At 43.0% G+C, this 26096-nt stretch overlaps 1 protein-coding gene and 2 non-coding genes across 5 annotated transcripts; all 3 read left to right on the top strand.

The window, feature by feature from the left end:
• The first annotated feature begins 693 nt into the window (after window positions 1-693).
• Window positions 694-25545, top strand: KANSL2 (KAT8 regulatory NSL complex subunit 2). 3 transcript variants are annotated; one of them, XM_068267702.1, is made up of 11 exons: window positions 694-896; window positions 2132-2355; window positions 2803-3058; window positions 7669-7847; window positions 11772-11886; window positions 13270-13433; window positions 13586-13752; window positions 15852-15948; window positions 19126-19379; window positions 19454-19630; window positions 24774-25545. In XM_068267702.1, exons 3-11 carry the CDS (start codon window positions 2811-2813, stop codon window positions 24891-24893), a joined length of 1521 nt encoding a protein of 506 aa, XP_068123803.1. In that variant the 5' UTR covers window positions 694-896; window positions 2132-2355; window positions 2803-2810; the 3' UTR covers window positions 24894-25545. The 3 variants fall into 3 exon arrangements, with proteins under 3 accessions (XP_068123803.1, XP_068123801.1, XP_068123802.1); XM_068267700.1 differs by having other exon boundaries at window positions 695-896; window positions 11769-11886; XM_068267701.1 differs by having other exon boundaries at window positions 695-896; window positions 2135-2355; window positions 11769-11886.
• Window positions 17060-17191, top strand: LOC137555115 (small nucleolar RNA SNORA2/SNORA34 family). The gene has a single exon (XR_011027814.1). It is a non-coding gene; the product is annotated as a small nucleolar RNA SNORA2/SNORA34 family (small nucleolar RNA).
• LOC137555114 (small nucleolar RNA SNORA2/SNORA34 family) lies at window positions 19714-19850 on the top strand. The gene has a single exon (XR_011027813.1). It is a non-coding gene; the product is annotated as a small nucleolar RNA SNORA2/SNORA34 family (small nucleolar RNA).
• Window positions 25546-26096: the final 551 nt, after the last annotated feature.

Raw genomic sequence — 26096 nt, forward strand, 5'->3', positions numbered from 1 at the left:
GGATCAGCGCATCACCAGGCCGCCTCTGAATGGCCTCTGCTCAGAGATGCGCTGAGCCCCCCCAGAAACTACAAACGCACCTTGAACCCAAACAGAGGCTCTGCATATACACCAAAGGCAAAACTGTTAAGTGGGAGCAGCTGACCAGAAATAAATTATAACATAGCAAAGAAATGAACAGCGCTACTTAAAAACAGATGAATGCTTACCTGCAAAAGAGTGCAAGCCCCACTTATGGGATAAAATACACACAGCATACACATGACCTGTCTACCACTTGGAGGATGTTAGTTAACTGTAACAGCTTGCATGCAACTTCGTCCCTCCCACTGTCGAAGAAGTCTTTCCTCCTTGGGAGGGGACCTAACACTAACTAAATCCTACCTATGCATATGCACAGCCTGGGCGCGCTACCAAGTAAAATTGAAAATTGCGCAAAAAAGTGGGATCAGCGCATCACCAGGCCGCCTCTGAATGGCCTCTGCTCACCCAGAAACTACAAACGCACCTTGAACCCAAACAGAGGCTCTGCATATACACCAAAGGCAAAACTGTTAAGTGGGAGCAGCTGACCAGAAATAAAGTTAGTGTTAGGTCCTCTCCCAAGGAGGAAAGACTTCTTTGACAGTGGGAGGGACGAGAAACCTGTGTAATGGAGCGCACACGCAGCCCAGAGTAGACGCAGGGGACAGCGTGCTTCTGAGCCCATAGCTATGCGCCACCAGAAGTGAAGAGACAAAGATTTATATACAGGTCAAGGGTCAAGCAAGTCGCAGGATGGCATAAATATTCCACTAAGGGCAGTAGACGGAGGGGGCAGGAGGAGGTCACAGTATGTAATTTTAACCCCCTACACACTGGATCTTTCTGTTTGTTCAGCTGTGGTATCCTTTAAGGTAAGAAAAGAAATGTTGAAAGGAAGTTGATCGGGAACAACGTACTTTGAGGGCTTGTTCACACTGCAGACGGTTTCAGCTTTTTTTTTCGCCCGCCTGCGGTTTTTCAAAATTCCCGCAAACCGTTTGGCCAATGAATGTCTATGAGAGGGTTCATATCAGCGCGGGTCGTGCGTGGTGCGGCTAGGAAATAAGTGCATGTTCCATTTTTGGGGTGATTCCGCCTCAATGGAAGATATTGGAAAATCGGTGAACACATATAAAAACGCGCATTAAAGCGATTGCGCTCGCATTGTTAATAAATACATTGTATTTATTATCAGTGGTGTAGCTAAGGAGCTGTGGGCCCCGATGCAAGTTTTACAATGGGGGCCCCCAAGCACTCCATACATAGCAATTGATATGGCGCACCAAAATCTGCCAATGGCAACTACAGTGTCAGAGATGCAAAAAGGGTATGGGGAACAGTTTGTTAATGATTACCACTATTCAAAGTATCTATAGAAGTGATTATTATGAGCATAAGACTAATAGAGAGCTAATACTGTAGTTGAGGGAGGGCCCTTCGGGGCCCCTCTGGCCCAAGGGCCCCGATGCGGTAACTACCTCTGCAACCCCTATTGCTACTCCCCTGTTTATTATTTTCCGGGTCAAAGAGTTCACTTTCTGACTTGCGTCAAGCAGTCAATTACAAAACCTTTAGGAAAAAATGCTTAGAAAACCACTAAGCACAAAAACAAATCGCCCACCCAAGCGCCGGGAATCAGAAAAAAAGATGCCTCAAAAAAACCCAACGCGGACGTACACGCGAATGGAACGCAATGTGAACAAGGCCCGAGTGATTATTTTGCTTGTAAGTGTGCCGAAAGGTTATTTTTTATTTATTAGATGATACATAAATCATGTATGAGAAGTTTTGTGAATAGATTGTGTGGTTTGCCTGGTACTGCGAGCAAGTGTGCAAGAATACTGATTAATTCGTCAACTATGTAATTAACCTATTACAAAGTATATAATAAACTTGATGTATGGATGATCATCATTAGCTTTGAGTGCGCAAGGGTAGTGTCCCAAAATACATCATCAGATGATGTATTTTGGGACACTACCCTTGCGCACTCAAAGCTAAATAACTGCAACTACTTTGTGTTTCGATAAAGCACAATTATATTAGCATGACTTCCTTTCGTAATTTTTGTCTTTGTATTAATTCCCTGCCACAAATATGGCGTCAGCAGTGAACAGTGTTGGACACGAAGATACATTATTGGGCTTTGCTGTCTCGCGATACCAATTGGTCCCCCTCTAGCAGCATAACAAAACTAACTGGGCGAAGCGCTGTGACGGTAGTATAACAGCCAATCAGGAGCGAGAAGGCGGATTCGTGTTGAAGATTCCCTCTGAGCGCTCCGTGCCCCCCTGTCTCAGTGTGACCGACCGTGTGAGGAGCGGCAAGCAGGTAAAATGGCGGGCAGAAGAGTCTACACTGCTGAGTCACTCCAGTCGCGGCAGCTGTACATACATTTTTATTACGTGGATCAATGGCAACTGTGTAACTGTAGCCCACAGAGCACAGGGAGAGAAGCAGCCTCGCCTTAGTCTGCAGAGTTCCTCTGAGCATCTGCAGGTCTTCTGTTGCAGCTGTTTGCATGAGTATCTTGTAGTGAAGCCTATCGCAGTTCAGGTTCATCCTAAGCATTTCATTGTTTTAAGTTGTGTAATGGAGAAGGGTCTAACTGATATATTTTTTTTAACTTTCTTCCATGTGAAGTTTTGCCATGTGCAGTGGCTTTACACTATAAAAAGGGAGCACAATGGTTTACTGGAGTGACTCACGTTTGTTGGTTTTGTTTGTTTACCACATAGAACATTAGATTGCTTTTTAAATCACAATTTCTGTTCTCAGCTTTTGAGATGAATAGAATCAGAATCCATGTCCTGCCAAGCAGAGGTCGTCTGACTCCTGTTCCGAGGACCTATGAAGCTTTGTCCTGTGCATACACCCATCGGCCATGTTCCCAGCCTCGCATCGATGGTTATGAGTTCTGTATCAAACACATTTTGGAGGACAGGAATGCACCCTACAAGCAGTGCAGCTATGTTTCCACTAAGAATGGACGGCGCTGCACCACTGCTGCTCCTAAACCTGACAAAAAGGATGGGTAAGCTCTGCCAGTATTTCTTTCAACAGTTGTACAATACATTGGGAGTGTAGCTGTCAGACAAGTGCTTTTGTCTATATATTATATCAGCACGATGGCGTAGTGGTTAGCTCTCTCGCCTTGCAGCGCTGGGTCCCTGGTTCGAATCCTAGCCAGGGCACTATCTGCAAAGAGTTTGTATGTTCTCTCCGTGTCTGCGTGGGTTTCCTCTGGGCACTCCGGTTTCCTCCCACATTCCAAAAACAAACGGATAAGTTAATTAGCTCCCCCTTAAAAATTGGCCCTAGACTACAGTACTTACACTACGTAATATAGACATATGGCAAGGATTAGATTGTGAGCTCCTTTGAGGGACAGTTAGTGACAAGATATATATATATATATATATATATATATATATATATATATATATATATATATATATATATATATATATATATATATATATATATATATATATATATATATATTGTACAGCGCTGCGTAATATGTCGGCGCTATATAAATACTAAATAATATATTTGAGGAATAAACTGGATTTAACTGCACTAGGTTAGCACTGTTTTGATTATTTGACAAGTAGAGATGAATTTTGATGAATTCAGATGATTTGTAATCAGCTGTCAGGTAGTTAATATTGGTAGGAAAGAGATGAGCTCTAAATTGACTAAAGGTGATTTTTCTTGCTTTTCTGTGAGCAGAATCGGAATATAGTTCAGGGCTAATCAGCTTCAGAAACTGCCTGGTAGGGATGATCAATGAGATGCAAATTCTTTTGAAATTATGCAAATGTGTGCTGTTTGAAAACTAACCAATCAATTAACCTCCCTAGCGTTCTGGACGAGCTCGAGCTGAGCTCGTCCAGAGACGCTGGAGGGTGCCGCTCAGGCCCCGCTATGCCGATTTTAATTTTTTTTTTAAACACGCAGCAAGCACTTTGCTTGCTGCGCGTTGGAGACGATCGCCGCCGATGCGCCGCTATCCGTCGCGTAACGAGCGCCCCCCCCCAAGACCCCGTGCGCTGCCTGGCCAAACAGTGCCAGGCAGCGCTGAGGGGTGGATCTGGTCTCCCTGTGAGTGCGTCGCCATGGCAACGGGGGAAGCCCTCCAGGGAATCCAGTTCAGAACGGGATTTCCGTACGGGCCATTGCGCCGGCGCCGATCGGAGGGGAGGGAGGGATGCCGCACAGAGGGGGCAATCATGTAGCTAGCGCTAGGCTAGCTACACGAAAGATAAAAAAAAAAAAATGCAAAAACCATTCCCGCAGCCGCGGGAATCAGAACGCCAGGTAGGTTAAAACCCAAGTTTAAATTGATTGGTCCATTTTGAAGCTGCATATGTTTGCATAAAGTTTGTATCAACTCAGAAGAATTTGCATATCTTTGATCATCCCTTATGCCTTGCGCACACCATGCAAGTTTGTCTCTAGCCTACTTTAGGGGACCCAGCAGAAAACCTCATAGGGAAAAGTTATCCAATCACAGCACCGTCTACAGCACGAAGTGTTGTGCTTGGTCGTATAGTGTGAGCATAATTTTACTACATGGTGTACAGGGCCTTCCCTCCTTGTGTATCTGTGCATCCTTCTCACAGAATAATGTGAAGCATAATTAGTGAGACTATTTCTCCATTGTGTACCTTATTGCTTATCATCTGTTGTTTTGACTGTCACCCCTATTATCAATGTCTGTAACCTTATTGATTGTATAGAGCTGGGTAATATATTGGTTCTGTATAAATTCAGTTAATAATACTGCAACCTACCTGTAACCAGTTCGAGAGGGTGCCATTCACCCAATCGTGTTAATGGAATTTTCCTATGAAGTTTCCTGCTGTGTCCCCTAAAGTAGACAAGTGCCACAATTTTCCCTTCAGGTGGGAAATGTACTGTTCGATAATTTCCAGCATGTCCGTCTGCTTCCAAATGATAGGGATCAAATTTGTACTTCACAAAATCGCTCCCTTTCTTAATCGGGAGCCGATCGGACATACCGGAAATTATTGATCAGTGGGAAAATTCTCGATAATCTGATGGGGAAATTGCATGGCGTGACAGATAATTAATTAATTAAGCTGACAGGTGCAGGGCTGTGGAGTTGCCACAAAAATCATCTGACTCCTCAGTTTAAGAAACCACGACTCCAACTCCAGGTACTCAAAATGGCTCAGACTCCTTAGCCTAATACTTACCAGGGCTGTGGATTTGGTACAGAAATCATCCGACTACTCAGTTTGATACCACCGACTCCAGGTACCCAAAATTGCTCAGAGTCCTTGACTCCTAACGCCAACTCCACAGCCCTGGACAGGTGCCGGCCATTAACCTTTCAAATCGAATGGGTCCTTTTACACTGAAGGGGCCCATACATTGGTCGATTTCAGCCATTGATCGGTTCTGGAGTATCGATCAGAAATCAATTCTAACAAATTCCCCATTCAATCGATTTGCGGCTGATTTCGATCAATTTGATCTATCTTACAGGATGGAAAATCTAGGTCGAGCAGTTCAATGGCTCATACAGTTGCATTGGAACTAATGGTCCAATAATGCATTTAGATCAATTTCCAGTCATTTCATTCTGAAATCTATTGGAAATCTGTTCCTAGTGTGTGGCACACATCAGATTCCTCTCAGATTGGACTTGACAGGCATCTGCCAGAAATCTATCTGATGGTTGAATCTGCTGCAAATCTATAAGTGTATGTCCACTAACTATTTTAGGAGAAAATTGATTCGAGCGATTTCTGTCAAAAATCACGATTTCGATTTGATTCACGATTTCTATCAAATCAAGCTTTGTTCCCTCTCTCAGACAATTTTTATCAGACATGCTGGAAAATATCAATCTAAATACTGGCTAGCGTTCTGAGTAAATGTATTTTTGATATCGAATTTGTGAAATGGGATCAGGAATTTTAAAAATTGCATAGGCTAGCTTTCTTCTAAATCCAATCGATCTCAGATCTGATTATCGATCTGATCACTTGCTGAAATAGGAACAGAAGTGAAAATTGCACAGTGTGCACCAGGCTTTACTACGCAAACCCACTGGCTTTTTTGGGGGTTGGGAGGGGGGGTGTTCTAACAAGTCTGGCACCACTGTGTTCAACTCCGTAGATGCTAATCTCCAGCTTCGGCATTTATTAGCATTTACATTGTGCTGACATTTTACACAGTATAGTCTTGTCACAAGCTGTCCCTGAGAGGTATGTCCCATCATATAAGGTCGATTTGGGGGAAGCCAATTAACTTATCTGTAGGAAACAGACATGCTCAGAGGACATTCATACAAATACCCCTGTGTAGATAGTGTCCTGGCCCAGAGTGCTGTCCAGAAGTCTGACTCAACTTGACTTAAAGAAATGATTTAGAATGTTATGAGGCACTAAGGATTTCTGTAATGAGGAAAAAAAGCGAGTTTAACTTGCCTGGACTTCTACCGCCCCCCCACAGACGTGCGGGGCAAACCGGTCCCCTGCCGCGTCTTGCTGCTGGTATTTGCGACTTTAATGACGCAAGCCACTGCGCCTGCATGGCCCTGGCCGCAGGCATCCTCTCTCCAGCTGACGTCGCCAGGAGATTCCTGCGCATTGGTTTGTCCCAGCGTGGGCTGGTAGAAGCCCCAGGTAAGTTAACTACCTTTCTTTTTCTCATTACAGTATTCCTTTAATGTTAAAAAAAACAAGTTTGCTTTCCTAAAACAGAAAGAATTTGCGATAATTCAGGTTGGAGTGAGCTCGAGATGTCTCCCAGGCACCACTGCTGAATATATGCAAATTAACCATTGTACCCTTAGAAGCTAAACACACCTCCAGAACCGCTGGAATGCAATGATGTCAGCTTGTTAATATGTACAGAGCCATAATAATCCAACATGCATACAGACTGTTTCGGATTGTTTGATCCTCATCAGTGCATGGCATGGATTAATTTGGCTCTATGGAGTAGGGCTTGTAAATCCGAGAGGCACAGACTAACCAGCAAGCTCATGGTGACCCAGAACTCATTGGGGTGTGTAAGGGACTACAATGTTAAAGGAATACTGTAGGGGGGTCGGGGGGGAAATGAGTTGAACTTACCCGGGGCTTCTAATGGTCCCCCGCAGATGTCCTGTGCCCACGCAGCCAGTCACCGATGCTCCGGCCCCGCCTCAGGTTCACTTCTGGAACATCAAACTTTAAAGTCTGAAAACCACCCTGCCAGCGTTGCCGTGTTCTCACTCCCGCTGATGTCACCAGGAGGGTACTGCGCAGGTCCAGTATGGTCTGTGCCTGCGCAGTACGCTCCTGGGGACCTTAGCAGGAGCGAGGACACAGCAACACAGGTGCAGTGGTTTCAGACTTTAAAGTCTAAAATTTCAGAAGTGAACCGGAGGCGGGGCCGGATCATTGGTGAGTGGCTGTGTGGGCACACGATGTCTGCGGGGGACCATTAAGAAGCCCCAGGTAAGTTCAACTCATTTTCCCCCAACCCCGCCTACAGTGTTCCTTTAAGATTTACTGTATATTTCTTATTTTTAAGTGTTTTGGCCTGGAATTGTGCTTTACTGCTTACATTTCTATGTTTTATAGTTATGAGTAACTGATCTCGTTCGTTGTTTGTTTGCAGGGTTTCATTCTGTGCTGAGCATGCACGAAGAAATGCATTAGCTCTTCAAGCTCAGATCAAAAAGACAAATGCTGGACCTACCAGTGATTCTTTGTTATACCAGCTGAGCTCATATGCACGTGGGGATATAGGTACCCAAAACCAGGAAAGCAGCCGGAGTGAATCTAGCAGGATCCTTGGTATGTCCCTTGCTCTTGATGTAGTACAATGTTTCTGAATATTATTTCTTGTTGTACCCCTTATCTGAAAGTTACCCAAGTGTCCCCTCTTGGGCATAACATCATCTTAAAGGACAACCGAGGTGACATAAGATAGACATGTGCAGGGCTGTGGAGTCGGTCCAAAAATCCACCGACTCCTCAGTTTAGGATTCCACCGACTCCTCTAATTTGCATATTACAATTTTGTTGATTAACCGTATGTAATGTGAAATTTGTCTCTTAACTGCCAACGCTTAGGAATTTTACAAGACAACTGAAGTGAGAAGGATATGTAGACTACTATATTTATTCCCTTTAGACTAAAACTAGTCCTTGGTAAGAGTACTTGTAAAAGGTACAAACTGGAACAAAGAACATCTATCAGGCCCTAGGCAATGTAACTGTGGGTACATGTAAGAATGATGTGCAGGTACTCTGCAGAGGAATGTGAAGATTCTTCCTCTATTACACATTCTTCATGCACAATCTGAACAAGGTTTATGGGTGACAGACAACACCTCTGTGTTCAATGTGCACAACATTCTCAGTGGATTCCCTGCAGCTCTGTGGAGAGTGCATATGTGTAGAGTATAGTAGTACTGTGTAACAAAGTAAACCGGAGACAGATGAAAGTAAAGTTTGTATACATACCTGGGGCTTCCTCCAGCCGCCTTCAGGCTAATCAGTCCCTCGTTGTGCTCCTCCACCACCTGGATCTTCTGCTATGAGTCCAGGTACTTGAGCCAGTCTGGTGTAGTGGGCATGCACACACTCCGCCGCCGGGAACGTACTACACCTGCGCAGCACTATTGCGCAGGTGCAGAATGCTCCTGGCTGTGGAAGCGGCATGTAGCCAGACTGCTCTGACTGGCTGAATTACCAGGACTCATAGCAGAAGATCCAGGTGGCGGAGGAGGACAGCGAGGGACCGAATGGCCTGAAGGGGGCTGGAAGAAGCCCCAGGTATGTATAACACTTTTCTTTTCATCCGTCTCAGGTACCCTTTAATTTGTAGTCACCAAACCAAATTTTAACACCATATCAAATTATTTGATTTCATGAGCAAAGAGAGTGCATACATTTGCATAAACCAGCATCAATGCAGAACTATTTCCATCTCATTAACCATCTCTATTAGTGACACAGCTACACATCAGGCTTTATTCTTACAGCATAGATGTTGTTTTGTATATATGTTACGGCCAGAACCGAAGTTTGGCCACTTCTAGTTCTGGCCGGCCAATGTGCGAAGTGGCCGCTGCGCCGCGGCCAATGTTAGAAACGGATTGATTCCTGCGACATTAATGTATCTTCTGGCCGCAGCGCAGCGGCCAAACGTATAACCACTTAGTTAATTTGTTGCAATTAAGCCGGCGGCAATGTAACAATTCAAGCCGCCGGCTTTTTCTCTGCCTCTCTCTCCTTCCCCCCTTCCCCCCCCCCCCCTCTCTCTCCTCCCCCCGCCTCTCTCGCTCTCCTATGGGCAGCCGGCGGGGACACGAGTGTCCGTCCCCCCCCCCCCCCGAGTCGTTCGTCGCGGCAGGGAAGCCTGCTGTTCTTGCAGAGCGGGTGCTGGCAGAAGCAATGTCTGCAGCCTCCCCGCTCTGCTGCCCCTGCTGCGACGAACGACTCTCGGGGACACGCGTGTCCCCCGCCGGCTGGCCATAAGAGGAGAGAGAGACAGAGAGAGGCAGATAAAAAGCAGGCGGCTTGAATTGTTACATTGCCGCCGGCTTAATTGCAACAAATTAACTAAGTGGTTATACGTTTGGCCGCTGCGCTGCGGGCAGAAGATACATTAATGTCGCAGGAATCAATCCGTTTCTAACATTGGGCGCAGCGGCCACTTCGCACATTGGCCGGCCAGAATCCGAAGTGGCCGGGCCAGAACTAGAAGTGGCCAAACTTCGGGTTCTGGCCGTAACATATTTATACAGTCACAATCAGATATGTATATCTGACTTTAAAAATACGGGGACTGCTTTATTGAAGCAGCACAAGTAACTAATTTTGATTGGTTTATTTCATTTTTGTGAACTGAATATATACATTATTTTTAATGACTATTATCTGAGAAATAGAACATTTTATCATATTTTCTATTTTAATTACAGTTACAAATTCATTAGGAATCGGAGTCAGTGCATTTTTTCCCGACTCCGACTCCACAGCCCTGGACATGTGTATGTACAGTGCCAAGCACAGAATGACTATGCTGTGCTCCTTTTTTTTCTTTCTCTGCCTGAAAGAGTTAATCAGGTATGAATGTGACAGTTTCTGTCTGGGTCAGACTGTCTACAGCATAACCTTCACTGTTAAGGAATTACAGCCATAAAACATTTTCCTATCAGTAAATGGCTTCTGAGAGCAGGAAAGGGATAAAAAGGGTCAATAATTCATAATCTGAGCTCTGGCATACTTCAATGCATGTTTCATTGAGCAGAGACAATGAAATAGAAATGTAAAAACTAGATTTAAATATAAAACTGCAGGAAATCTTAAAAGCCATTTTTAGGAGGAGGATAGATACAGTTGTTTATCTTATCAGTTAATTTTAAGTACCACTTCACACAGATATTTATGAATATATCATAGTTGAAAAGTAATGCTCTCCAAACATTCTTTTATGCCTTTATTTAACTGACGGGCACGTTTTTTGGTATATTTTTTTTTTTTTTTTTTAATCTGAAAAATATACTATATTAATAGCAACCAGTTTTTGAATACCCAGTGAAACCAACCCAAGTATCCCCTGAGGTATGCATTACCTGTGTTGAGAATCTAGGATGTAGAACACACACTCTGTTATGCATGTGCTATATTAGACCATGCAAGGCTAAGGCAATGGCCAGGACATTACAGGTAATGTACTTCATATAATTAGAATACAGTTGATTATTTTATGCATGATTCGTATATTCTCCCTCCCGTGTGTGCCTCCCCCAGCCTGGTAGAGAATGCAGAGCAGCGCAGGGCGCACGTTCATATTTACCAGTTCCAGACGCTGATCAGCTCTCCCCTTCCTCCACTGTAATGACGATATCTTCCCAATCGCCTGGTATGTGATCGGGACCTAGAGGATGATGTCAGGATTAGTGTCTGTGTACAGAGCCTCTTCCATCACCCTCTTTCTTTGCTGAGTGGTGGTGATGGAAGTGAACTGAAACATCAATATCCTCTTTCAGAACTTTTTTTCGTTACAGAATCTCTTTAATTTATTCCTCTTGTACTCTAGTTTTCTTTGCTGTAGCCATAGCCTTTTCTCTTTAAAGTGATCCCAAGCCGAAGCTCTGGATCAAAAACAGATACATACAGTAAGAGAGGGAAGCCTCAGGATCCTATTGAGGCTTCCCTCGCTAATCTAAATCCCCCTGTTGCTGAGCACAGCCCCCTTTCCACATCGGACCCGCACAGCTCTTCTACCTGAAGCTGGGCCATGCAGTAGCCGTGTGAGCCCAGTACCACTGAGCCTGCGACTGGGCTGCCTATTGCACGGCCACGCTGGAGGAAGAAGAGCTGCGTGGCCCCAATAGGATTTGCGACAATCCAACTAATCTTCTGGGGGGGGGCCATGCACAGCGGTGGGGGGGGTGGGGGGGGGGTCATCATAGCAGGGAGGGAAGCCTCAATAGGATCCTGAGGCTTCCCTCTGTTTAGGTAAGTATCTCATTTTGTGCCTGAGCTCTGGCTCGGGGACTCTTTAACATTTCTGTAAGCAGCAACAATTACGTCATTATTACCCACAAATAGACTGGTCAATCTGTTTATATTGCTGCAGTCATTATGTAATTGGTTTAGTTTTGAAGCCGTGTCTGTATTCATTCTAATTGGTTTAGTGTTTGGAAAAGAGGATGTATATTCTTAATGTTTTTAACAAAGATATATTTGTTTTTCTTAAAGTAGATGAAGATAGCTACAGTGACAGCGACCCTGAGGCCGTCACCGTGGATCAGACTTGGATGGGCGATCTTGACAGTGAAGCTGACAGTCTAGATAGTGACCAGGAGGACCCACTGAAGTACGTTGAGTGCGACTGATGATCATTAATCCAAACATTGCTGTTGATTTTCATTATGGAATGACTTTTTTTTAAATGCTGAAATGCCACAGTTTGTTGCTTTTTGAGACAGACGGCACCTCCGAGTTTCTCCTACAGCACATAATGGGCTGTTGTTGGAATCTGTGAAGGTTTTGTTTTGTTTCTTGGGTGCCAGAAAAGGTTAGAAGTGAGAGGAATCTTTTTCAACACTAAAACAAAAGATCCTCCAATGTTTTGTGTAGAGTTGCAGCAGTAGTCCAAGGTATAAGGTATGATAAGTCTGTTCTACACCCAGCGTATCGGAGATTAGTAAAAATGTGTACACTCACAATATGTCAGCTATAGCGATTGTGCATTAATCATTAGAGTGGCAGTTCAGGACATGAGCACTGTACAGGCACGCTGCTTGGTTATAGCTTACTGGCATGCACAGCTCAGTGTAGAGGGAAGGATGGGCGGCACACAATAGAGTGGCTCCAGCAGGCATGGTAAGTACATGAACAGTGTGCTTGTTTGGTGTCCTATAGATATCCAGTGTGCTAGATCTTAAAGGTAACCATGTCCCAAAACAAAAAAAAATTCTTACCTGGAGCTTCCCTGTTTCCTCCCTGTGCCCGAACCGTCTCTGAACAATACTCCGGTCCCCTGCCGTGGCTCAGATTCGTTACCGCCGATTTGCAAGTTGACGGCCCTGTCCTGCGCAGTATGAGAAAACCTTGTACTGCGCCTGCCCAGGGTACTCTCAGCAAGGGGAAGGTGAATGAGGATGCATGGCCAGCGCCATGCAGGCGCAGTGGACTGCAATTTGCAGTAACAAAACTAAGCCGCACCAGGGGAGCATTCAGAGATGGCGTCGATACAGGGAGGTTGGCAGGAGCCTCAAGTAAAACATGTTTTTTTTTTGGGGGGGGGGGGGGGACATTACAGGTTTCCTTTAACCGTTTAGTGGCATGTCCTGTACACACTTGTGCAGGAGAACAGTAAGTGACTTCATAAAATTTCTTAACCGGACTTATACTATCTTTACCTATGTTTGTCCTATCATGTCACATGTCAGTGTGGATACAGTTGAAGAATCAACCAAGGTTTGCGGGGGGGGGGGGGGGGGGGGGGCCTTCACCTCTGATTTCCTTTTAATCGGTGTCTGGTGCAATCCATTGTTTTTTTTTTTTGTTTTTTTTTTTTAAGTAAAATTCCATCCACATGCAAAAAGATTGTCCCCTGCATGGACTGGGACTAAATCCCTCAGGTGACAGTTTGAGGCTATACAGACAACATTGCATGCCCCAATATTTAGAGCCTCAAACCCCCCAAATTTTCTGCTAATAGTGGAGTATTCATGTATGCAACGTGTCATTGTAGGCATGCTGGTGTGTACACAGCTGAGGAAGTCACTCTCATTATGCGGGAGAAGCTCATTCGCTTGCAGTCTCTGTATATTGATCAGTTCAAGCGGCTGCAGCACTTACTCAAGGAAAAGAAAAGAAGCTATTTGCACAGTGTAAAATCTGAACATGAAAATTTGGGTAGGTATACATATTTAAATCATAAAACACAATCTGTATATAAATGATTTATCGCTTTGTTTTTGCCAGTGCTTCTCTTACTGTAGTTATTTCATTTATCTGTATTTTTAGCCTGTCCTGGTGGTCAGTGTCCTTTCTTTCCCTTACCTTAGGTAGCAGTCTCCTCACTGGACCGGAAGGACTGTCTCCTAAAGAGCGCGACAACCTAAAGAAACTGAAAGCTTTACGCAGATACAGGAAACGGTACGGAGTGGAAGCACTATTACATCGGCAGCTAAAAGAGAGGCGTATGCTGGCTACAGAAGGTTCATCACAGCAGGTACATCGCCTTTACCATTATTGTTATTTATATAGTGCCAGCATATTCCGTAGCGCTTTACAAAGCACAATAAGATGACAAGGGGAACATTGGTAAAACCAAAAATGTACAGCATAGTCTCAAGCAGCACAAATATTGCAACAAAAACAGTAAACATTATGGTGCCCATACATGGTACAATTTTTTTTTTCCATCCAATCTTACCATTTCTATGTAGTATAAGGGTAAATTAAGCGAATATACTGAAAGGATAATTTAATTTAGACAGTTCCCTTATTACATAGAAATGGAAAGATTGGATGAAAAATAATGTACCATGTATGGGCACCATTAGGAGGATGACCCTGCTCTTGCGAGATTAGGGACACACTAGGTAAGGAGGTGTGTGTGTGTGTGTGTGTGTGTGTGTGTGTGTGTGTGTGTGTGTGTGTGTGTGTGTGTGTGTGTGTGTGTGTGTGTGTGTGTGTGTGTGTGTGTGTGTGTGTGTGTGTGTGTGTGTGTGTGTGTGTGTGTGTGTGTGTGTGTGTGTGTGTGTGTGTGTGTGTGTGTGTGTGTGTGTGTGTGTGTGTGTGTGTGTGTGTGTGTGTGTGTGTGTGTGTGTGTGTGTGTGTGTGTGATGAGGCAGTGAGCCTTTGCCTCTGATTCCATTGTGAACAGATAAGTAAATAGGGACTATAAAATGTTATAAGCTTGTCTGAAAAGGTGTGTTTTAAGAGTGCGTTTGAAGATGTCCAGGTTTGGAGCATGACGTACAGGCTGTGGAAGAGAGTTCCAGATGAGGTATGATGCTCATGTGAAGTCCTGGAAGCGAGCATGAGAGGAGATGATCAGCTTAGAGGCCAGGAGAATTTCTTATTACACTCTTATAAGCCACTTATACATTTCCTCCACAATACTTTGATCATTCAGTAGTTAATAATACCGGTAATAGTAATGCTGCTATTGTGAGGCTGATCAAAGCAAGCACTGCTTTCTTCTAGTCCATAAAGTGAAGACTGGTGTGAATGACCATCCAGTGAAGGCCAGAGGATGTGTGCCTAGACCCGGTACCAGAGGGGGTGCCACTTCAAGCGCAGTCATTTTATAGCATTTTATTTGCACACCAGTGTAACAAACATGACAGCAGCAACCGATTACTATTGTGGCTTGATGGTGGGAACCTCCCCTCAAACATCATGGATGGATGGGTGAGTTCCATGTTCTTAAAGGACAACTATAACAAGAGATATGGAGGCTGCCATAAACAATACCAGTTCCCCGGCAGCCCTGCTGGTTTATTTTGCTGTGGTAGTGTCTGAATCACACCAGAAATAAGCATGCAGCTAATCTTGTCATATCTGACAATAAGGGCCTTTTTCCACTGCACAGCTGAATCGCAAATCGCTAGGGTTGCAACTTTATCATAGAAATCATGAGAAGTATTTTCCACTATAGTGATTTGAAAATCGCAATCACTTTCTGGAGCGATTTTAAGAGGGATAATGCAATGCAAATGAAAAATTGCAATCGCATAACAAAATTAATGAAAAATCGTAATCACTGGCTTTTGTGATTGCAATTTGCTAGTGGAAAAGGGCCCTAGTGTCAGAAACACCTGATCTGCTGCATGCTTGTTCAGGGTCTATAATTTAAAAGTATTAGAGGCAGAGTATCTGCAAACTAGCCAGGCAACTGGTATTGTTTAAAAGGAAATAAATATGGCAGCCTCCATATCCCTCTCGTTATAGTTGTCTCGAGAGGTCCGTGTCGTTGCTCCTCCAATTGGGCGTTCACCCATTAGATTACTGGGTGTGTTTTAATGTATTTAAATGTGGTGTATCTGTATTTCTGTGCACTTTGACCTTTGCAGTTTGAGAACAACCTATGAAGGTTAAAACAGCAGGATGTTGCTATCGTCATGTTTTAGTCTGTGGTGTGCAAATAAAGCGTAAAGGGCGATTAATTACTACTTGTAGTGCTCACCCTTTGTTTGATTTGATTCCTTTAATCTAGACCATAAACAGTGCTACATTTTATGATGTTTTGTTATGGTTGATGATGATTTTTATCTGCTGCATGCAAACATTTAAAATTTATTTTCTGTGCCCTGTTTTTTCTAGGCTCACACGACCAGATCCAGTCAGCGTTGTTTGGCCTTTGTTGAGGATGTACGCTGTTCTAACCCAAGCCTGCCCATGACCAGACACTGCCTCTCCCGTATCCTTTTTTTTTCTGGCAACAGAGAATACCTTGTGTGTAGTAACTGTTTGTAATTAGGAAATCTTATGTCTTTTCAATTTTTACTTGAAGATAGCACCCAGATAATTCTGTGCATGAAACTGACATTGTTTTCCAACTTATTAAAATCCTTGGGTGTTTATATTAGACATTGTCAAAGTACTGTGGTGTAAAATATTGTAAGAAGTAAAATTATGAAACTGCATGGACTGTTAAATCTTAATTCTAGTTTGTGTTGGATTAGCTCGATTCCAAAAATAGGGACCATGTTTCATTGGTCCAGCCTCAGCCCAGCAATTAAAATACACCTAGGAATACATTTTATTTTTCTTGCCTGAGGATTCTTCCAACCCCCTGTAGCCTTATAGGTCCCTCGGTTTCCTGTCGGCCCATATGTGGGCATACACCTAATGAAAACCATCCAGTTTACTTTACAAATGAGATCTTGAATGTGAAATGCTGATCATTGTTCTGATGCAATTCCTGGCAGAAATTAGACTGATTTTTTTTTTTCCTTTACTGCCTGCAAAGCAATACCATTTCTGTATCACTGACCTCACCAGTAATTGTTGTGTGATCTTTTTCATTCGCATTGAGGTCCCAGCCCGTTTCTCCCCTGACATTGAACAAACTAGGAAGCTTTAACCAAACTGATTGAATTTGCCTGATACTGACTTGGAAGCATGTCTGGGTTTGTCTTCTCATTTTGAAGTGGGAAAACCCATCACTAATCTGAACAAGAGCTACTGGAAAGCTCATGAAAACACAAATGTTACATTCAGTTTAAACTGCAGGCCAAAATGACAGTAATTACAGAGATACTGTTAGGTGAAATAAAGGTTGAACATGTCGGTGAAGTCAGCTGTTGTATGAGAAGGGTGGGGGGGTTACAGCATTGGGGCCAAAGTTCCACTTCTTAAAACCTAGTATATTGTTGCAGCATCATATAGCTCTGAAGTTGTGAATTGTTTTGTTAGTAACCTTGCATTTTATCATCAAATGCTATGTTTCTTATGCCCAGATTTGTGATATAGTGTCATTCTAAACTATGTATAATGGATCCTCAATTGCTGAATATGCTTGTGTGTCCATGGCACTGAATCAAGGCTGACAGCTATGTGGCTGTGAGTTTCAAACAGGAGCCTATAGAAATCCTCCCTGTGATCTTTTTAGCTGCACTGTAGCACTATAGGCTCAGCTAATTCATATGGAAGGAACATACTGTGTAGTAGGTGTAAATATATTGTGTATACAGGTAGTCCCAGACTTAGGAACGGCCCAAAAAATGTAAAATTTTATTTTGTGGGAACAAGTAAAAAAAAAAGTTGAAGTAACACTGCGGAGGGGGGACACTTAAAGCAACAGGGGACAGAGATGGTAGTGTTTCAACTTATGAACAGATTCAGGTTAAGAACAAACTTGACACCTATCTCATTTGTTAAAGGGGACCTGAACTCAATAACCTCTAAAGAAAAACATTTCTTTGTTGTGGGAGCTGTGGCTGGATGGTGTAATGGTTAAGGGCTCTCCTTCTGACACAGGAGACCAGGGTTCCATTCTCTGCTCTACCTGTTCACTAAACCAGCACCTATTCAGTAGGAGACCTTAGGCAAGTCTTCCTAACACTGCTACTGCCTATAGAGCGTGTCCTTGTGGCTGCAGCTCTGGCGCTTTGAGTCCGCCAGGAGAAAAGCGCAGAAAATGTTTGTTTGTTTTTATTTCAGCTGATACAAATCTTGCAATAAATCTGCAGTTTGTGTACTTCCTGCTTTCATGGAAGCATGTGTTTACAAATGAGTTTTCTGCTGGAGCAGTCAGCTGCCACAGCTGAGCGATTAAATTACAACTTGTGCTTAGTCACTGATGAGGGGTAATTAGACAGGCTAAACTTTCTAAATACATATAGGGTGCATTTATCTACTTCAAGTCCACTTTAACCACCTGGACGTTACGGACGATATTACAGCTCGTCCAGTAACACCGCGGTGGGTTGCTCAGGCCCTGGTGAGCCGATTTGCATTATTTATTTATTTTTTATTTTTTTTTGCACGCAGCATGGGAGGGAGAGAGCAGGGAGGGGGGAATTGTAGCTAGCGATAGGCTAGCTACATGAAAAGAAAAAATTAGGTCAAAAAACCCTCCCGTGGCCATGCGCCGCACGAAATCAAAAAGCTAGGTAGGTTAACCGGGGACTACCCCTGCTGTATGTGTGTGGTGTTTTTTGTTTTTGTTTGGTTTTTTTGGGATTATTTTTGTGTGTGTGTGGGATCTTAAAGGGACTCTGTAACACAAATGTCATTGTTTTCTACCATCCTACAAGTTCCTAAACATATTATAATGTGCTCTGGCTTACTGCAGCACTTTATACTATCACCATCTCTGTAATAAATCAGCTTATCTTTCCTCCATTGGACTTGTCATCCTATGTCTGGAAGGCTGCCAACTCTTCAGTGTGATATGCTATGCATGCCCCCTCTATGCACACTCCCCTGTGTGTGTGTGTGTGTGTGTGTGTGTGTGTGTTGTTTACATTAGCCAGCTTTTCTCTGCTCTCTTATCTTTTACAAGCTGGATAAATCCTCTGTTCACATACTGATGAGTCACATACTGCAGAATTACAGACAACCGGGCAGAGCTGTCTGCAAGAGTAAACAATCAGCTTCAGTGAGCTGCAGGGGGAAAGAAACACACAAATGATCTCTTGAGATTCAAAAGGAAGGCTGTATACAGCCTGCTTGTGTATGGATGTATTTTCTATGTGTGGACATACTGTACATCAACCTACTTCCTGTTTTGGTGGCCATTTTGTTTACAAACAAAATTTTTAAAACAGTTTTTGACTACTTTTAATGTGGCGGGGAGCGGCAAAATTGTGACACAGGGTAATAGATGTCCCCTAACACACTGGTATGTTTACTTTTGTGTGATTTTAACAATACAGATTCTCTTTAATGAACTAGACGTTCTTCAGAGATCACGTATAGCCCCTGAAAGTGAAAAGATCTCTACAGATTTCTACTTCTAAAGCTACTAAAGTGCAAGTCACTTTTTCATTTTCTCTGACTGCATCAAATTGTGGGTTTCACCAATGTGTTTCTGCCTTTGTGCCCTTTTTTCTTATGCACCAATAGTTTCTTTAACTTGCGTCTGACCCAGATATCTGTCAGGACAGCAATCAGGTTCTTTTCCGGATGTGTGCAGGCTCTGAAGATGTTCCTTGTAACAAGCCTCTCCCGATTAGCCTGTCTGAGGAACCTTCTTGTCCTTTGCACTACAGACTACCATCTCCAATGTACAAATCTGAGCCAGTGTTACCTGTTCCTGAACCGATGGATACAGCTTCTGTGGAGCTTTATCTGAGCGCGGCTGAGTTGCAGCCTACAGAAAACTTGCCCCTTGAGTTCAGTGATGTAAGTCCTGCACTATTATTATTATTTTTCTTATTTTGATGTTAGAGTGGCTGATGTGGTTTTCCCTCTCCTAGGATCTTGATGTTGTAGGGGACGGAATGCAGTGTCCTCCATCACCTCTGATTTTTGACCAATCTGTAGAATTGGCATTGAAGGATATTTCTAGAACACCACTGGATATACTGGCTGATGACAACGAACAAAACAATGGGAGTCACTCATTGCTGTCTGCAGACTCGCTGATGGGACAGGTATATATAATTTGTATGATTTACATAATGAGCTATTGTGAACCTATGTTTCTAGATGTTCTTCGCAATGTGGCTGTAACATTACTGCCCTGAATCAAGGCTGGTGGCTTGATGTAGCTTCTGGTTTCAAGCAGGTGCATAAAATAACTTCTTCCTGTGGTCTGTTGGCTGTGAATACTCGATTAGAATGATCAAGCCACTTCAGTTGGAAGAAATAATGAAAGTGTGTTGTGGTTTACATCTTGGTACATTGAGTACGCAATGTCAGATTCACAGTCCACGATGATAAAAGGTTGAGCAAAAAATAAGGAGCAGTCCCATAGTGACCATAACCGGGGCAATCCAAATATATAAGCAGCAGTAACTCTTGGGGGTATTTCTCAAGTGCTAAAGTAACTTATTATATACGCAAATAGGGTTGCCGTGGTATACAGCGGTTTGATTGTGCATGGCAATCGTTTATAAGTTGAGTCCAATATTTGAGCTGGAATTTTTTTATTGACTCATGTATAAGTCCACCCAGTAAAGTTAATGGCTGCACTTGGAGACAAGGAAGAATTAACCACTTTACCCCCGCGCGTACGTATTTCTCCGCCCCTTTTTCCATCCTTTAAAAACCAGGGACGGAGAAACACGTACTTTCCGCGTTCCCGACGCTGTCCGCGCTCCCGCTCGTAAACACGCCGCCCGCCGCTAGTAAACACGCCGCCGCCCGCTCGCCCGGAGATCAATGAACGGGAAAATCCATTCCCGTTCGTTGATCTAAGCCCCACAATGACCCGCTGCTCTCCTATGGGCAGCGCGATCATTGTGAGAAGAAACTCACGTGTCCAGCCTCCTTATTCTTCCTCCAAGCTTCCGGAAGGAGGCTTGGAGGTCGCAATAAAGCAAAAGATGTGGCCATCTTGTGGCCAAATAGTAAACTACACCCTACACATTTTTCACATACAAATAAATGACTTTTACACAAAAAATTAACTACCTCCCACACTCCCCATTTTTTTTTTTTTTTTGTAATTAAAAAAAAAATTCAAAAATTTACAATTAAAAAAAATACATAATTAGTTACCTTAGGGACTGAACTTTTTAAATATTTAAGTCAAGAGGGTATAACACTGTTACTTTATAAACTATGGGCTTGTAATTAGGGATGGACGCAAAACTGAAAAAAATGCACCTTTATTTCCAAATGAAATATTGGCGCCAAACATTGTGATAGGGACATAATTTAAACGGTTTTATAACCGGGACAAAAGGGCACATACATTTCATGGGTTTTAATTACAGTAGCATGCATTATTTAAAAACTATAATGGCCGAAAACTGAAAAATAATTTTTTTTTCCCCACATTTTTCCTATTTTCCCATTTAAAACACATTTAGAAAAAAATAATTCTTGGCATAATGTCCCACCTAAAGAAAGCCTAATTGGTGGCGGAAAAAACAAGATATAGTTCATTTCATTGCGATAAGTAATGATAAAGTTATAGACGAATGAATGGAAGGAGCGCTGAAAGGTGAAAATTGCTCTGGTGGTCAGGGGGTAAAACCCCTCAGTGGTGAAGTGGTTAACAGTTGCACTTGGGGACTAGGAGAGGTTAATGACTGCACTGCATACAGTATTGCAGCCTTTAACCCCTCCTGTCCCTAAAGTGCAGCCAATAACTCCTCCAGGCCCCCAAGTGCTGCAATTATTTTTCACTTTCCCTCCTGCAGCCCAGTACCCCACTGCCCCTTTCCTTGTTAATTGTTGTGGCCAGGACATTCAGACCTGTTTTTCTTGGCATTTCTATTATCAGGAATGTGTCACTTACCACGGGTTAAATTGCTGCAAATGGGAATGTGACTTATAGTAAACACTTTACTCTTTGTGCTCGGTGTTGCTTGTGACTTGTGTATAAGTCGACCCCCGTACTTTTTACTGAGTCAGACCTAAATATCTAGACTTATAGTTAAGTATATACAGTATTCCTGGCTACCTATACTTGGGGCAAATATGCCTGGCTACCTACAGTGTATATTGGGGCACCTATTCCTGGCTACCTATACTGGCTACCATGCTGGGGTTTGTGCACGTGTGGCTACGTTGACCTCATTTCATTTTTATTAAGATAATTGTGAATGATTTTGTAATCTCGTCATACTGCAGTATTTTTTGAGACAGCTATCATACCGTGAATATCTCATACTGTTGAAACCCCATCCACAGAAATCAAAAATATTGGTCATTCTCAACCCAAATAAACAGGGCACTCCTGGAGGCTCATACTATTGTGCCACTGATAGTGGTTCAGCATCTATCAAAACCATAACCTATACAGTCATGAGAAAAAGAAAATACACTCACCACCTTTCATTTATGAGGTTTTATTTATTAGGACATAATCTAAAACAATTGTACTTTATACCCTTTCCCATCAATGGACTGTTCCCTTGTGTGTGTGTGTGTGTTTTTTTTTTTTTTTTACACACTAGATCTAGTCTTTATTAAAGAGAGTCTGAAGCGAGAATAAATCTCGCTTCAGACCTCATAGATAGCAGGGGCATGTGTGCCCCTGCTAAACCGCCGCTATTGCGCCGCTAAACGGTGGTCCCTTCACCCCCAAATCCCCTTGGTGCAGCGGGGGAGCGCTTCCTGGTTGGGGCAGGGCTAACCGCCGCAGCCCTGCCCCACGCGCGTCTGTCAGCGCGTATCTCCGCCCCTCCCCCGCCCCTCTGTCTTCCTTCACTGAGAGGGGCGGGGGAGAGGCGGCAATGCGCCGCTGATAGACGCGACTGGAGGCAGGAGCAACCAAGTCTGTGACCAAGTGTTGCAGTGGGAGGCTTGGGGGTGAAGGCACCCCCGTTTGGCGGCAGTTTAGCAGGGGCACACATGCCCCTGCTAACTATGAGCTCTGAAGCGAGATTTATTCTCGCTTCAGAGTCTCTTTAAATAATGACCCCATGTAATATGGCATTTGTTGTTCATCTAAGGCTGTGTTTACCTAATTTAAGACCTGTTAAGGGCCAAATATATTTGTTCTAATATGCAAGCCTTAGAATTGAAATTTGGTGCATTTTCTTGTAGCTGCATATGCGATAGGCGATCCTTTATAACCACTAGAAAAATAAGGCAGATTACATCATGACAGTCCATCAGAATAAACAGTAAACAGTGCAAAATCATGTGTTGTATGGCAAAGAACTTCAAGAGCTGAAGCAGTGCAGTCCTGCCTGCAGCGTATCCCTCCGCTGCTTATTGGGTTGAGGGACAATAATGGCATACCAGAGATCCAGTTTTGAAAGTGGAAATTATATTTATAGCCTGAGCATCAAAGGCTGAAGATCTTATCCAGGACATGCTGTTGTGCCTTCGTTCCTGCATCTAATTTAGGCAGGCTTAACCATTTCAGCCCGCGGGGATTTTTCACCTTATGCATCAGAGCAATTTTCACCTTTCATTTATTCGCTAATAACTTTATCACTACTTATCACAATTTATTGATCTAGATCTTGTTTTTTCCGCCACTAATTAGGCTTTCTTTGGGTGGTACATTTTGCTAAGCATTATTTTTTTTATAAATGCATTTTAACAGGAATATTAAGAAAAAAAAAATCATTTTTCTCAGTTTTCGGCCGTTATAGCTTTAAAATAATACATGCTACCATGATTAAAAAACCTATGTATTTTATTTGCCCGTTTGTCTTGGTTGTTACACCATTTAAATTTTGTCCCTATCACAATGTATGGCGCCAATATTTTATTTGGAAATAAAGGTGCATTTTTTCAGTTGCGTCCATCACTATTTACAAGCTTATAATTTAAAAATTGTTCGTAGTTTACACCCTTCACATGCATATTTAAAAAGTTCAGACCCTTAGGTAACTGTTTGTTTTTATTATTTTTTTCATACATATTATTTGGGTAATTTTTTTGGTGTTGGGAAATAAACAGTTAATTTTTAATGTTATAAAATGTGTAAATTGGCATGAGAAATGTTTGTAGATGTAGTTTTACTACTGAGTTTTATACTGCGTTTTTTTTTCTCCTTGTGCTTCTCACCTACTGGAAGCGAGAGGATGGGGACTTAAAAACTGTGGTCTCTAATAAGAAACCGTCGGGTTTTTCAGCCTGCAACTTTGATCGGTGAACGGGAACTATGTTCCCGTTCACTGATCCCAGGGCTACCGGGGGACAGCACGGGGGCGCAGAAGTGCTCCTCTGCTTCAGAGCAGCCGGGCTGAAATGGTTAAAGGATACCCAAAGTGACATGTGACATGAGATAGACGTGTATGTACAGTGCCTAGTACACAAATAACTATGCTGTGTTCCTTTTTTTTTCTGCCTGTAAGAGTTAAATATCAGGTATGTAAGTGGCTGACTCAGTCCTGACAGGAAGTGACTACAGTGTGACCCTCACTGATAAAAAATTCCAACTATAAAACACTTTCCTAGCAGAAAATGGCTTCTGAGAGCAAGAAAGAGATAAAAAGGGGAATTTCTTATCAGTGAGGATCACACTGTAGTCACTTCCTGTCTAAGTCAGGACTGAGTCAGCCACTTGCATACCTGATATTTAACTCTTTCAGGCAGAGAAAGAAATAAAGGAACACAGCATAGTTATTTCTGTGCTAGGCACTGTACATACACATGTCTTTCTCATCATGTCACTTCGGGTATCCTTTTAAAGTGACCCTGAAGTCGCCTGTAAAATAATTATATAAGGCCTAATACCCACTAGCAGCTATTTGTTTGTGATTTGTAAATCTCTTGCTAATGTAATGCTATGGGGGATTTATAAAAACATCACATCTCTCATGTGGGATCACACACATTGCATTACATTAGCAAGAGCTTTATAAATCACAAGCGCTTGCATACGGCTTAGAAATGCGCTGCTAGTGGGTTCCAGGCCTAATTTATTTTTTCCAATTTAAAAGGGCGTGCTCTGGACCCCCATAGAGCCTTCCCAGTCCTCTTGCTGTGTCTTCATTCCACCGCTCAGTTTCAAAGCTGCTGGATTAGCATGACAGGAATCTGTGATTTTCAGGCTGTACTATCACTGGCTGTCAGTACATTTTGCTTATAACTGGATTCTCTTACTTGAAGAACTTGTGGTTTTTTTGTTTGGTTCTTGTTTTTTAACTGTTTTCTTGTTTATAGGGTCAGATTCGTTCAGGAGGAGAATCTCGTTCTCAGATGACAGATCCCGTCAGTGGTGAAGCATTTACGCCCATCATGTCTACAGCTAATGGGAATTCAGATAATGCAACTTTCTGCTGAGTTTTGCAGAGTTAAAGGGTACCTGACTTAAGAATAAAATACACTGGTCATGCGGGGTGCGGTGGGGGGGTACTTCCTCTGTGTCCCCATAAACTCTGTTGCTCTACAGCTTTGCCATCCTTCCTTCAAAGTTCCAACTAAACCCAGTTAGAGCAACTGCACATTTTCTGTCCTCCACACCCTCTTCAATCGTGCTCTGGAGTGACTGCACAGCTTGCTGTAGCTGAGAACGCTGCCAGCATGCGCAGGTTTGGAAACATTTGTAACGCACATTTCTAGTACACTCCTACCCAAACCTCCTGCACACAGCCGTGGGAGAATTTATATGAAGAGGGTGCACAACAGGACAGAACATGCTCCCTCCACAGAAGGGTGGGGGTGACAAAGCTGCAAGACTGATTGGAGGCTGGTGAAGCTAAGGCCATGGAGTTTATGGAGGCATGATTAAAACCCCATGTTTGGCAGCGTGTTCCCGTTTTTATCAAAATGTCTAAGTCTGAAGGCAGGTAACCATCCCTTAGATATAATAGGTCTGCAATGGCAAAACTGTACAGTGTTCTTTCTTTAAAAGCTGTTGCTCTGTCTCTAGGCTTTATAAAAGGATAACCTCTAAATATATTTTAAAAATAAAAGCTTGTTCTTAAATGAAAAAGATATTGTCTGTGTTTTTATATCTACTTTAAATGCTGATTTTACGCTGGCATGGGTCCACTCCCCCCCCCCCCAGTGGATTTGATCTCTTTTTAGTTTTGATCAGCTTCTGTCCTATTGGTTCAATAATCAATCAAAAGGATGATTTGACATGTCCGAAATCTTTGTTGAGCGAGGAGAAGCAGCAGCAGGGGATTGATGGCCCCATAACATTCTGCCAAAATGTAATGGACATGGAGTGTAAAAGGGTAGCACATAATCAGTCACTACTTCCCGATCAATCACTTGTCATTGTTTTTAACAATCCAGGCTAGCCTTAGTTTTATACCACTTCCTAAGTCACCTTAGGGCCTGTTTCTACTACACGCAGATTGGATTCAGACCAACTGACTCCAATGAATGCCTATGGGCCTGTTTCCACTCAACACGATTTTTCTGATGCAGATTTTCCCGTATGCATTTTTTGGAGTCAGTTTGTCTGCACCCAATCTGTGTGTAGTGGAAAAAGGCCCTAAGCCAAGTGATACATAGTTACTTTACCTGACACACCGA

Source organism: Hyperolius riggenbachi, chromosome 2, assembly GCF_040937935.1.
Source record: "Hyperolius riggenbachi isolate aHypRig1 chromosome 2, aHypRig1.pri, whole genome shotgun sequence".
In the NCBI taxonomy this organism is placed as follows: domain Eukaryota; kingdom Metazoa; phylum Chordata; class Amphibia; order Anura; family Hyperoliidae; genus Hyperolius; species Hyperolius riggenbachi.